The sequence below is a fragment of the Archocentrus centrarchus genome, chromosome 22 (genome assembly GCF_007364275.1).
Source record: "Archocentrus centrarchus isolate MPI-CPG fArcCen1 chromosome 22, fArcCen1, whole genome shotgun sequence".
Taxonomy (NCBI): Eukaryota; Metazoa; Chordata; class Actinopteri; order Cichliformes; family Cichlidae; genus Archocentrus; species Archocentrus centrarchus.
The window spans coordinates 17074496-17087642 of record NC_044367.1 but is presented as its reverse complement, the minus strand read 5'-3'; the positions used below and the strand labels follow the sequence as shown (position 1 = coordinate 17087642).

Below are 13147 nucleotides of genomic sequence, written 5' to 3'. Positions count from 1 at the left end.
AAGTTTCTATCAATTGTGTGTGAAACTTACCTGAAGCTCAGGTGACAACAGGTCATCACTGTAGCTCATACTGCCTGCAGCACTGTCTGTGTTAGCGGTGGGGTCAACTCCTCTGCAGCGGAGATACTCAATAAATTGAGCATCCAGTCTCTCAGTCTGCTCCAGCTCCACTCTCAGCCTCGCACCCAATTCTGAACTCACATCTGAATCAGAGGAGAACAGCGACTTAAGTCTGGTGAGATTCTTAATTTAAGAGAAACGCTGAGCGGGTGTAAACGCTTGGCTGTTTTGGATTTGTAAGGGGGTGTTCAAAGTGCTGTTACAGTAAAGTCAATATAGAATAATATGCAATTACCTTTTGGAATGCTTGTTTTTAGCTGGCTATATTCTATATTAAACACCACACTGGCTTGTAGTCACTGAAGCAGCTCTTAAATACACCTGCTGTCATGTACTGAGGCGGGATATTTGTATAGATGTGGTCCAGCAAAGATCCATATTCAGTGGCTGGAAAATCTATGTAGCCCTTGTGATAGTGAACAAGTGTTTGAAGTCTGATGGGTCTAGCTTGAACAGTATAGAAGTCACGGCCAATGTTAAAGTTTTTATTGAATTTATATGGTGAAAAGGGGAATAATTTTGTCAAAATGTATGACAGAGTTATCAGCATGTAGCCCTTGTGATAGAGAAGAATTGCGTAAAGTGTGAGTGGTCTAGCTTGAGCGTTATAGAGGAAATGATCAATGTTTACGTTTTTGTGAAACAGATGCCAAAGCCAAGGCAATGACAATAGTTCTGACTTTTTCTTCGAAACAGCCAAATTAAAAATCCAGCTAGAAATGGCTCCTACAACTAATTACATTTGTTGTTGCAAAGACTAAAAAGACTCCATTTTGTGCCATATTGTTGCATGGGTTGATATTTTATTATGAATTATCCTGTTGCAGTAAACGCAAAACACATCCACTCCAGAAAACAGTCCAACAACTCAATATTTTGTCTTGATGTTGGAAACGCTACTTTTCTTTTTAACCTCAACCACTGTGCAGAAAAACAAGATATACAATGACCCAGGTGACAGAAAATCCTCACAAAGTTACTCACTGCTGCCATATCCATCACTGGCCCATTCTGGTGCTGACAAGGAAGAGGTGGAGCCAAGTGGAGATGAAGGAGTCGTTAGGTCAAATCCTTCCAATTCACGCACCTAAGAATAAAAAAAATTGACTTCTGAACCAAACAAAAAGAACAAATGTTCCATACACGCCTGAGCTTAAGAAAAAAACTACATACTTTGTCAGCATCCAGTGAATCGAGGATGGAGTAGTTATCACATACTGACACAGAGCGTGGTGAGTGGGTACTCTGCGTGGCTGGGTCTGGGGTGATGGTCCTGGAATATGGAGGAGGCTCCATCACAACCCTGGGAGAGGATTTGACCTGGGGGAGGTCCATCCCTGTGTTATTCAGGCCGCTGAGGTCAGAGGTCTGGAAGCGTTCAGGGATTCTGTCCTCAGAGCACTCGAGTCTTCTTAAAACCTCCGGAGAGCTCAAAGAGTCTTCATGATGGGACACAATGTCCTCAAAAACTCTGACAGAAATATCTGGAAGTAAAAGTAAAAATTATCAAATTGAGAACATATTTCTGTTAAAATATTGGCATTTCAGTTGTTCAACAGATTCCCATCAAATTAATGAGCAATATTAAAAAAAATATCCATAACATGCTCCCAGAGCTCAACATCTAGAAGCTGCTTGTGAACAAAAAGGCCACAATCCATAAGTTGTGTTTTAAAGTGTTTGCATTGTGTTATATTGTTGAAGTAAAAGTCCACTATTGCTTGTAACATGGAAAGTTAGGTCAAATAATACATTTCCTCTGTCATTATGTGCAATAAGGCTGCACACAATCTCAATATTTCTCAGAAAATGAATGGAGAGTCTTATTTAGTACTCACCCTTCTGTGGGTATCCCTGATGTTGAGGAAATGTGCCCTGTTGATACTGCTGCTGGAATTGCTGCAGTTCTCTCTGCTGATACACTAGTTCCTCTTCCTGTGCAGCCAGGTCCTCCTGAAGGCTTTGAAGTTCTGCCTTGAGTCGTTGGTTGGTTGTTTCAAGGTCAACGAGAGCGCAGTCTTTGGTCTGGCAGAGGAATTGTGACATTAAAATACAGCTGTTAAGCTTATTGCACTCAGAACGTCACAGTAATTCAAACCATTATACATCTTTTATCTGACTGTGTGCTCAACACTTTAATTCCCACCTGAACTTCCTCATGCAGTTTTTCAGCCCTTTCTGTACTGGTACTCAGGCTCTGTCTCAATGCAGTCAGCTCCGCCCTCAGAGCTTGATGTTCTTCCCTGAGCTTGGTGAGCTCAGCCTCCTTTTCTCTAAAAGCAGCGTCCGCTTTAGCCAAAGTAATCTCAGCATGGGTCTGAGGTAGAGGAAAAACATCCACAGTAAGTATCATATCACACACCTTGCTTTGTGTTTCCTTTAATTTCCCTCCAAAAAGTAATCAGATAACCAGAGCTAAACAACTTGCAGTGCAACATAGTTGCCATGTGTAACACATGTAATGTTTGCATCTGCAGCATAACGTAGTTTTTAGTCATGTGAAAAGAAACATTTGCGAAAAGGAGCTGCAAACTAGTAAAAAAACTCAGACAAAATGCAAAGACGTGCCACAATCTAACTAGTGCATTCAAACCTCCATGCTTTCTTTTCTTACCACATCCTGCCAGGTTAGAACAAAAAAAGGAAAAATAAAGTGCAACAGCGCTTTAAAAGCCAGAGCTACCAAAGATTTTCTTCCTGCTTCCTCATTTTAATGTCACTTCCTCTGTCGGGTCAAGATTTTGCTATCTGAGTGCTGTACCACGTCATTACAGCGACGCCCCTAATTATAACCAGATGTGGTCTTGCGGCACAGCTGTATACTTGAAAAAAGCAGCAGCAAGATATTTCCTGTCCTGTCTTGAAGCTTGTTTAAGTCTGAAGAGCTTAATGGGCAACTGATATTTTTGAAAAAAAGATTTTACTGTATTTCTTAATCAGATTACAGTAAATCATTTTATTCAGTGACAATTTAAAATGGAAAAACAACAACAACAAAAAAAGGGCCTGTTTTACTGCTGTGTTTAAACCTATGAAATACACAAACAGCTCGAGTATTCTTGACATTAAATCCTTTTATAATAACCAATTATTAAATGCTAGGTGACAAGAATTGATTTGCATCTATGCTTAAGCTAGGGATGCTCTAGCTGTGAAATTTTGGTTCAGTGCTTAACAGCTGATGCCCATACCCATGTTTTTTTTTGTTTGTTTTAAATGAGGTTTTGTTTTTCTTATTTATTCCCTTTTGTGCCTGGCAAACAACATCAGTCAATGTTTGCACTTTAAAATTAAAGAGACACCTACCAGCACTTCCTTTTGGGCCTCTTCTTGACTGGTTTCTTTTTCATTTAGCCTAACTGTTAGGTCCTGGATAAGTGCTCTCAATGAAGTCACTTCTTGTTGGAGCGTTTCAATTTCCTCCTGGAGCTGACCCTCCCTCCTCCTCAGTGCCTCGCGTTCAGCAGAAAGCTCTCCCTTCGCAGTCTCGAGGGTTTTCATTTTGGCCCTTTCCTCAGCCACCTGTTCCTCCATATCGCCCACCTCTGCTCTTAGCTCCTGGGCTTGTCTCTCAAGAGTGTGACTGGTTTCTCTGAGGACCTCCATTTCCATTTTCATCTCTTTCTCCTTTGTTTTTAGAGTTTCAATCTCTCTCAATCTCTCCTGTTCATTCTTCTGCAATTCCATAACCTGACAGCTGAGGTGGGCCTTTTCCTCCTGCAGGGTGCCTGCCTCTTCAGCTTGAACTTTCCAACTGCCCCCCTCCTCCTCTGACAGCTTCCTCTTCTCCCTCTCCTCTTTTAGTTGGGCTGTGATCTCCTCCAGCTCAGTTTCTTTCATGGTGAGGAGGCCTTGGAGTTCATCTGACTTTTCTCTCTCAGCTTTAAGCCTCTTTCCAAACTCTTCCCCATGTCCTCTGTACTCTTCCTCCTGGGTGAGCAGTAATCGCTCCAGTCCCTCTTTCTCTGCCGCAGCGGTCTCAAGCTGACTTTGAAGGGCCTTGATACGAGAACGAAGCGATTGTGAGGAAGTAGAATGAGTCAAGCTGAGCTCATGCTTTAGGCTATTTGGCCCTGATGACCTCGCTTGCTCTTGGATAGTATAGTTTTGAGGTTCGGGGCTGGGGGCAGGTGAAGGATTGATGCTGTCACCATCCTGAGAGTCACTGACTTCATGCAGGTTGGGTCCCAGGGTGGCGAGTTCTGCTTGCAGCGTACTGATGACCTCATGAAGCCGCTCCTCTTCTTCCTGTTTGTCCTGGCGCACTCTTGTAATTTCAGATTTAAGATGTTCCACCTGTGAGCGCAGATCTTCAAGCTCAACTTCCAGAACCTTTTGTTAGAAATATTAAAATAATTGCATTAAAAAAAAAAAAAAAAAAAAAAAAAGGTTGTTTTTTTTTAATATTATATATATATATATATATATATATATATATATATATATAAAAATGGCCTCATCAGGTATGTGCACTCAATCATTCATTTTGTATTTACACTGACCTTTTTATCCCTGGCATTCTCAAGTTCCTGTTCCAGTCTCTGGACTTCACTGTTGAGGTGGTCGATCTCCTGGTTTTTCTCCTGAAGAAGTGCTGAAGGGAGGGTGTCTTCGTCAGTTTCATCCACCTTGCAAAGTTCTTCCTTTTCCTCCTTGAGGATTGTCAGGGCAGACACATTTTCCTGGAAGCAGTGGTGCATTTATTAGTTCACAAGATTCAACCATTTTTCAACTAAACATAACAGATAATGGGAGTAACTGAAATATTAAATATTCATCAAAGTCCATCTGAACCACAGACCTGCTTCAAAACCAGAAAAATTGTTAGATTATAGATTATATGAGCCAGATTTTCACAATATGCAACTGCAATCTCTGTTGAAGATGTGAACCAATAAAACAATCTGCCAAAAATCAAAATCTTTAACTTTGTTTTACTTGATGTTCACAATTTTTACCAATGAACAAATTTGTCTGAACAAATGTATGTATATCACTGATGTATGCAGTCTATTTTTATATAACACACAATAAAGCCAACAATAAGCTTGATCAAGCCAGTTTAAAACTTGAAAAACCTGAGTCAAGGCAGGGCACAGTAGTGCATTTTATTAGAGCAGCTAGTGTTAGAATGGAGCAGAGGAGCAGTAACAGATAAAATGGATTCGCCTGTCTCCACTGCTTCACTCAGTCACATTCAAAGGTGCAGTCAGGCCGATGTTGGTGTTTCACTCTGACCTGGCAAGTTTGTTTTGGGAAGTGAGTCTCTCCCAGTGCGTGAGAGAAGTTGATGCAGCAATAGAAAAGTGAATGTCACAAGTAATCACCTTACTTGTCAGCCATGAAGTGTGTAAGTAAGCTAAGGCTGCAGTAAAGTAGCTGCAAGAAGAGAAGAGACCTGTGGCACACTGAGAAGTGAGTCCGTAACTGTACCAATAAATCTCCTATTCAGGTCCCAATAAATAGTCTTCAAAAGCTGAAATGACCATTATAATTAAGGTAATAAAATAGGTTCTTATTTGTTATAATCACACTTATGATATAAAAATACAAATGTAAAAAACAAAAAAACAAAAACCCCACAAAACAAATCAACAAAAACAAAACAAAACAAAAAGCAAACACATGTACAGTGTTACATATTTTAGGTCATTTATCAGAATACATCATTAAATTGTCTGAGAAACATATGGTGCGCCTTACTTTCAGAGAAGCAATTTGCTCTTGGAGCTCATTAACATGTGCTGCATTTGAATTTGTCAGCAGCTCCAGTTGTAGTGTGAGATGTTTTAGTTCAACCTCTTTTATATTCAAGTCTCTCTGCACAGTCTCCAGCTGGCCCAGCAGGACCTCAACCTAAGAAATGTAACAAAAATTAAATACACATAATACATTTTTAAAGTTCTATATTTGCAAAAAGGTTTTCTGTAGTGGAACACAACAAATATTTTACAGATTAGTAGTATGAGTCATAGTTTTAAATGATTGACTTGGACACCACACACATTTTTTAAACCAAAAGGTGGCAGCACAACCAAACGTGTTAAACAACCACCACCACTCATCAGCTCAAATCTTCTTAGCTACCATAAACTAGCTTTACACAAAACCTAACAGACCTCCTGCTCTTTCCTCTGTAGACTTTGTTGGGCAGTGTCCAGGGCATCCTTAAGCTCCTGGGTGGGGTCGCGCCCGTTGTCATGGTAACAGTGTCTCGTCTCATCCAGTTTGGACTGCAGGGCAGAGATCTGAAGCCTACTGGACAGCTGCTGCTGCTCTAGTGCCTGTTTATCCTGACAAAGGGAGAGGGGGAAATCACTTAATTCTAGAGTGGTGGGGGTGCACTCTGACACTTCACCTGAACTCACAGTGTGCATTCTGCTCTTACTTGTGTTAGCTCCTGTTCTCTCAGCTTTGCTTTTTGAAGCTCTTGTTCCAGTTGACTGATGCATCTGTTACTCTCTGCACTGTTGAGCAGTGCTTGTTCCAAGTCCCTGACTCGACCAGCCAGCTTGTCTATCTCCTCATTGCGTTCTCCAAGATCGCGCTGGGCTTGCTGACTGGCTGCAAGCAAAGCAGCATAGTCCTCGTTCTTATCTTTGATAACAGTTTGCAGACTCTCCACCTGCAGAGGCAGAAAGATCACTTCAGTTTCCACGGTTTTAAGATGCAAAACTGCAATTTAAAGCACTACATGATATGAAGCTTAAAAAAGGCCAATCCAGATCTGCAGCCACTGGTAGGGACACTGAAGTTAAGCAATTTCAGAGCGCAGTGACATGGAGATGAAAGACAGATGAAGTGTGACAAATAAGCAAATGAATATTAGCAAATGGACCATTAGATACTAATGAATGAAGCACATAAGCACTATAAAGTTGATGCAAAATACACACCATGCATGACAGAGCTAAGAGAAGCATGCTACAGTTAGATTTCATACCTGCAGAACCAAGTCCTCAAACTACAGCAATCCATTCAGCACAGGGATAAACACATGGCAATAGTCAGGCTCATTGGCAAATACATTCATCACTTCATCAGTAACTTGCAAACACGTCAAACACACACAATCCAAATACAACACACTAGAAAAAATACAAAACTGCACTTTTTTTAAAGTCTGGTTAAAAATATCCTGCTTCAGTATTACATGTTGAAATAAATCAGAGGGTGACCCATTTCTGAAAAAATACTTTAACTTTTGTTTCAATCACAAAACATTAAATAAATCTTAGGTTAAAAACCTCACAGATGGCTGCTTTCCAAGCCAACAATTACAACAAGACAGCAATGAACCCTAGCACAAGAGTTTTAAAAGTCCAGAGATGAAGTCTGTAGATTAATTTCAGATTTACATTAAATTATGGGAAAGGAGTGGTATCTGATACGACAATGTTCCCTTTGAAAACAAATTTCAATTAAATTTTATTTGTATCAAGCCAGATCACAACAGTCACCTCAAGGCGCTTTGTTTTGTGGGTAAAGACCCTACAATAATACAGAGAAAAAACAATAACAAAAAAAAAAAACAATTAACACTTAACTTTTCTGTTTTGTGTAGGTAATAATACCAAAATCACAGGCTGAGAAATGAAAGTTGTAATATATACAGACACACACACACACACAAAAACTAAAGGGCCTCACCCGATATCCTTTATTATCCACATTAGCAGTCTGTCTGAGCTGGGCCTCAAGCCTGCGGATTTCCTGCTGGAACTCATCCCGCTCGTGTTCCCGTTCCACAGCCTGCTCCTATTATGAACAGGAACAAATTATGTTAAAGACTTTCCATTGCATTAAGCAGCAACTTGAGAAATGGCATTTTAATATCCCTGATATGAACAACTCAAGTGGATGATTTATGAACAACTGGATGGATGGATGTTTTTATTTATTTATTTTTTAAATATTTCACAGCATTTTTATTTGTCAAATCCCACCTCTATAAACTGCCTGTTATGTTTTAGCTGTTTCTCAAGTGCTTGGACACGCTGGTTGAGGTCTTCAGTGTGGGTCTTGTGGTGCAGCTCTGTCTCTAGACCCCGGGTTTCCTGCTCTTCAAGCTCTGTCTCCAGAGTCCTGAGACGCAGGGACAGAGAGCGGTGGTCCTTCTCTGCCTGCCGCTGCAAGTCCAGCCTATCTTGGGACAAACGCTCCGCCTCTGCCAACAAAGCTTGAAAAATAAATACATAAAGGTCAATAAAACAGTTTCAATGTACATGATACAAAAAGGAATTTTAAAAGCAGAGGTTGAACAAGTGGTTAAATACTGACAATTCAGCATACTCTGCCTAAAGAAGTAGAACAGCAAAATGATGGCACTCCATGATGCTTTGCTACACACTACTGGTAATAGCAGTATTACAACAAGCAAACTCACAGCACTGCAAATATACTGCATATTCATCCCCACCCCCTTCTCACACACACTCATACGCCACTCTGACCCACAAACCTGTGTCAGGATCTAAATTGAGCCAATGGCCTACGGAGAAAAGAAACGTCTGAGCACAGACATTATATAAGCGCAGAGTCAAACTCACTAAAGAGGCTATGTAGCATTTTAATGCAGACAAATTATTTCATATTTTGTGCTTCTTCCATTAACCTTTCTCCCTCTCCCCAAGTCCAGCAGAGAGATGCTCCTTCTGTCGCAGGACGATTGCGTGCTCCTCACTGAGCTCCTGATGCTTCGCTCTGAGGGTGTCCAGCTCTGTGGTGAGGCCCTCCATCTGGTGTAACTTCACCTTCAGGTCCTCTAGCTCCTCCACAAGCCTCTCCTCTTGAGTCTCCTTCTGCTGCAGAGACTCCTCTAGGGCTGCTTTTTCAGCCATGTAGCCCTCAAGAAGACCTAAACATATCATACAAATACTATAAGTTTATGTAAAAGGGAACAACCTCAAACATGACTCAGCATCAGAGCTGTGCTTAAACTGTAGTGGAAGTGTTAAATAATCATAAGACCGTGGCGTCAGCAGCAATACGAAACAACTTTAGCTGATAAGCAAAAACTTAGTGCTCACCTTCTGCTTTGTGGAGCTCCAGCTGGAGGTGACTCTTAAGCTTGGCCTCCTGATCAAGCTGCTCCATTAGACGCTTGTGCTGTTCAAGGAGCTGCGCAGAGTCTTCTTTACCTTGAGAGAACTTTTCCTCCAGAGAAAGATGAACACTGTGCGTCTGCTCCAGCTGGAGAAACGAGAAGCATAAAATCATCAGATGCCTCGCTAGACTGTAAAACACAAAAAAGATTATGTGAATTGTTGAGGTGCTACTATACTTTGTGTACCTGCGTATTTGCTTGGTTTAGCAGCTCTAGCAGTGTATCCACTGTGTGACGAAGTCTGCTGCAAGCATTCAGAGCTGCTTCTTCTCCACCAGGACTGATCTCACCATCTGAAACCAGCAGACTCTCACAGAGCATTTGGGTGAGCTCTAGATCCTCTGATGACAAGTCTGCAACTGAAATACCTGAAATGAAAGAGCAAGTCAGTTTTTTTTTTTCAAACAATTCACATATAAATTAAAAAAAAAAAAAAAAAAAAAAAAAAAAAAAAAAAAGGTACCCTTCGTTACTTTAAGATTCAAATACTCAACTTTCTTCCATACAAAAAACAACTGCATTATTGTAGCATTTAGTATAACATTTTAGACGCAATCTGTCACTAGCCGACCTGATTCTTGTGCCTCTTTGTTCCCGTTCAAGCTCTTCTGATGAGTCGCCTGCTCAGATGATTTGGTTCTGGGACTGATCTTTTGTCCAATCAATTCTTCTGTTGCCATGATGCTGCGGAGCATCTCGATCAGCACCTGCCTCATTTTCTCATTTCTACGGTGTAGTCTGCATCTGGGATAATAGGTACACACAAATGAAAAAAGTAGAAAGTTCAATCTAAAATATTAAACAAACATTCAAAAACCATGAACGCTCAGAGCTACCACTTAAAATATTTTACATATGTAAAACTGAGCCAAAATCTTTGATAGATGAAAGAAACTGGCGCTTCTTATGCTAATCCATAAATCACCTACAACAAGTACACAATTAAATGCACACCTTTCCTCTTTAGCTGTCTGCAAGTCATCAGTGAGCATCTTCAGAAGGTTGCCCCCCTCCTGACTCTCTCGCTCCCTTCGTTGAAGGAGCGTGTCCATGGTCTCCATCTCTGCACGCTTTCCTTCCAACTCTCCTTGCAGGCACCTAACCTCTGCCCGCAGCTGTTAAAATGAACACAAGGAAATCTTGTTAATTCTCCCTACGCCTATGACCAACCTATACTTCCCTTCTTTCTTTCATCACTTACACCACTATGCTATGGCTTGTTTAAAACCTTCCCATGTGTGCAGCTAAAACCCAGAGAGGATAGAGGTAATAGACTGAAGGGAAAAAAAAAAAAAACCAGGGGCATGGCAGGACTTATAAACCCAAAATATATAAAAGTAAAAATATAGAGTCACTGCTATCTGTTTGTTCAAAGCATCAGTCTTAGTAACAAGAGAAATAAAAATCACATTGTCAAGAAAAAAAAAAAAAAAAAGACATCCAACCAGACCCAAAAGGTATGCAGGGCCCAAAAGAAAAAAGCTCTTAATTGTACATATACTCAATACAGACTAAAGAGACACTCCTCATTTTAAACAGCCCCACACACATACTTTCCTGTGTGCCTGATGGTATAAGTACGAAGCAAGTACAGTGACACACTAACTTCAGGGTGTTAAACATTCAAGAGCTGCGAGAGTTTTCTTCCAGATCTGTTGTAAATGTTCTTACCTTTCCTTCCTCTGCCTCTTCGATATCTCCCTCTCCTTCACCATGTTTTCCCTCTTTTTCCCTCCTGTGCCCTCCCACAAATGCATCTCATGCAGCCACCTGCCTCAACAAAACAATGCTGTTGCCATGACAAGAGCCCCCTCCCTACCTCTCTTAAGCTCTCCTTTTTAACCTCGTGGGGACACAAGTGTGTGGCGGTCTGTTAATATTGCACTACAAAGAGTCGGGCTAGACAGATGCCATGGAAACAAATATATGCAAACACTGATCAGCCATGAGACTGATCAATTTATAAAAATCAAAAGGATAGGACTGCAGCTCTTAGGAGCCCAGGAAATATGGCAACTGCCTTGTTACCAACCTAGAAGATAATGCAATTTTTTTTGAGGTTGAGGTTTCAGGTTCCAGGAGCTAACCTATAGATTCAAAAACTGAATAATTGCCTCTCATTTTGGCTGTTTCAGAATCAAGGTATTGTCGTCATCAGCATCTGTCCCATAAAAATGTAAACACCCTGCCATAACTTGAGAACGTGACTTAAGATGTTCAAATTTACACCACAGCTACTAAGAGAATTCAAATCTCGGCGACCTTGACCTAAGGGTAATGGGTCAGAGGTCAAGTTTTCTGAAAATCTTGTGAACATAACTTGAACAATATGTCCTAAGATGTTCAAATTCACACCACAGATACATACTGTTCAAGCTAGACCCATCAAACTTCACACGCTTTACTGTAACACTTTCAACCCCTCCCCTAACCCTCCGTTACAAATCCAAAACAGCCAAGCGCTGGCACCTGCTCAGCGGTGCTCTTGTTTTACTTGCGTTAGTTTCCTAATCACTGCAGCTTCTCAGTGATCTTGTGAACTTTATCCCTTGAATAAAAATACCCATCATACAACATTTTTCTGTCTACTGTGCCCAACCAGTTATATTTTTCCTCAGTTCTTTTTCTAACTTCGTTCGGTGTTTCACTATGGGAATCGCCTTGGCGTGACCAACTACGGAAGCTCCAATGACACCACGTCTGTCTGCGACAGACCTGCCAAGCCGTGCTCAGGGCCCCGCCCCTCCTACTATCACGGCTGACCAGCTCCTCCCTACTCATTCTCGCTTTCTTCCCGTGAGAAACTACATCGGGCTCCCTCAGCGCGCCCAGGCTGGCTTGGTTAGCTGTTTAACAGTTCTCAGGCGTCCCGTAGAGGAGTACGTCGCCGAACGCAGTTCTCCAGTTTTCAGTCTGGATTGTGCTGAGTAAGTCCTTCGAAAGAAGTGTACTGGTAGTTATACACCCTGGACAGCGACCGCGTCGTGGCGAGCTGTCTTCAGCGGTCACCTGGGTTTAATTAGCAGGGTAGCCGTTGTGTGTGTGTGTGTAACTTGGGCTAACGCGTCACGGCGAGCTTTTCGGTGTCCGGCTAGCATTAGCTTGTTAGCGGGTCAGTACCGTGTTAGGTCTGGCTAGCATTAATTTGCTAACCGACCCTAAACAGTGTTAGGTTTCAGTTAGCATTAATTTGTTAGCTGGATCAACTGGTAGAGCTCAGCTAACGTGTCACGACGAGCTGACTCTCACGGCGACTAGCTCGGACTTAACCCCGTTGCTAGCGCTAGCTACAAACAGGCTAACGTGTCACGACGAGCCTTGTATAGCTCAGTCTCACCATCTTTCCGACCACGATGGCTACGGCTCCTACCCCCGCCAAAGGGTCAGAACCGAAGGCCAAAGAGGCTGCATCCCGCCCATGCCCCGCATCATGCGGTGCTTCCATTTCGGGCAGGGACTCTCATCCGATGTGCATAGCTTGCATGGGTGCTAAGCATGCTCAAACTTCTCTGGCGGACCCGCAAGGTTGCTCTCATTGCGCCTTGATGCCAGAGAAAATCCTGGAAAGGAGGTTGAGAGTAGCAGTGGCTAACAGCCAGGACCCCTGTCTGTCAGCCAACAATGCTACGATTGATATCCATCAGCCGACAGCCACAACGAGCTGGGCGGACATAATGGAGGAAGTGTCCCCGGTTATGCCCCAGTTGTTCGAGGGGCTCCTCGACCCAACTGAGGGTGAGCCGGCGGATGAGGATGCGGATGGCGATGCCAACTCCGACCTCCTCGGCCTAGAAGACATGGAGGAAGAGGAGGATGACTCCACCTTCCCTGCCCAGCAGTCCAGGCCCCCAAGTGGGGCTGAAGCTGTACCCCCAGTGGACAGCAACTTGTATGATGTTTGCAAACGGGCTGCTGCCAAGC

The 13147-nt window shown here is 42.3% G+C and overlaps 1 protein-coding gene across 4 annotated transcripts in view; it reads right to left on the bottom strand.

Moving 5' to 3' along the window:
* Window positions 1-13147, bottom strand: part of pcnt (pericentrin) — a 44829-nt gene that overhangs the window by 6322 nt on the left and 25360 nt on the right. For 2 of the 4 annotated variants that reach the window (XM_030719141.1, XM_030719144.1), the window contains 18 exons: window positions 10181-10341; window positions 9798-9970; window positions 9413-9594; window positions 9150-9312; window positions 8735-8977; window positions 8067-8299; window positions 7771-7878; window positions 7064-7084; window positions 6509-6745; window positions 6240-6413; window positions 5824-5976; window positions 4623-4802; window positions 3427-4452; window positions 2267-2437; window positions 1959-2145; window positions 1294-1604; window positions 1105-1207; window positions 31-203 (listed from right to left, as the gene is read on the bottom strand). In XM_030719141.1, the coding sequence (XP_030575001.1) occupies window positions 31-203; window positions 1105-1207; window positions 1294-1604; window positions 1959-2145; window positions 2267-2437; window positions 3427-4452; window positions 4623-4802; window positions 5824-5976; window positions 6240-6413; window positions 6509-6745; window positions 7064-7084; window positions 7771-7878; window positions 8067-8299; window positions 8735-8977; window positions 9150-9312; window positions 9413-9594; window positions 9798-9970; window positions 10181-10341 (3999 nt within the window). The remainder of the gene's footprint in view (window positions 1-30; window positions 204-1104; window positions 1208-1293; window positions 1605-1958; window positions 2146-2266; window positions 2438-3426; window positions 4453-4622; window positions 4803-5823; window positions 5977-6239; window positions 6414-6508; window positions 6746-7063; window positions 7085-7770; window positions 7879-8066; window positions 8300-8734; window positions 8978-9149; window positions 9313-9412; window positions 9595-9797; window positions 9971-10180; window positions 10342-13147) is intronic. The other 2 variants (XM_030719142.1, XM_030719145.1) reach the window with 1 other exon arrangement.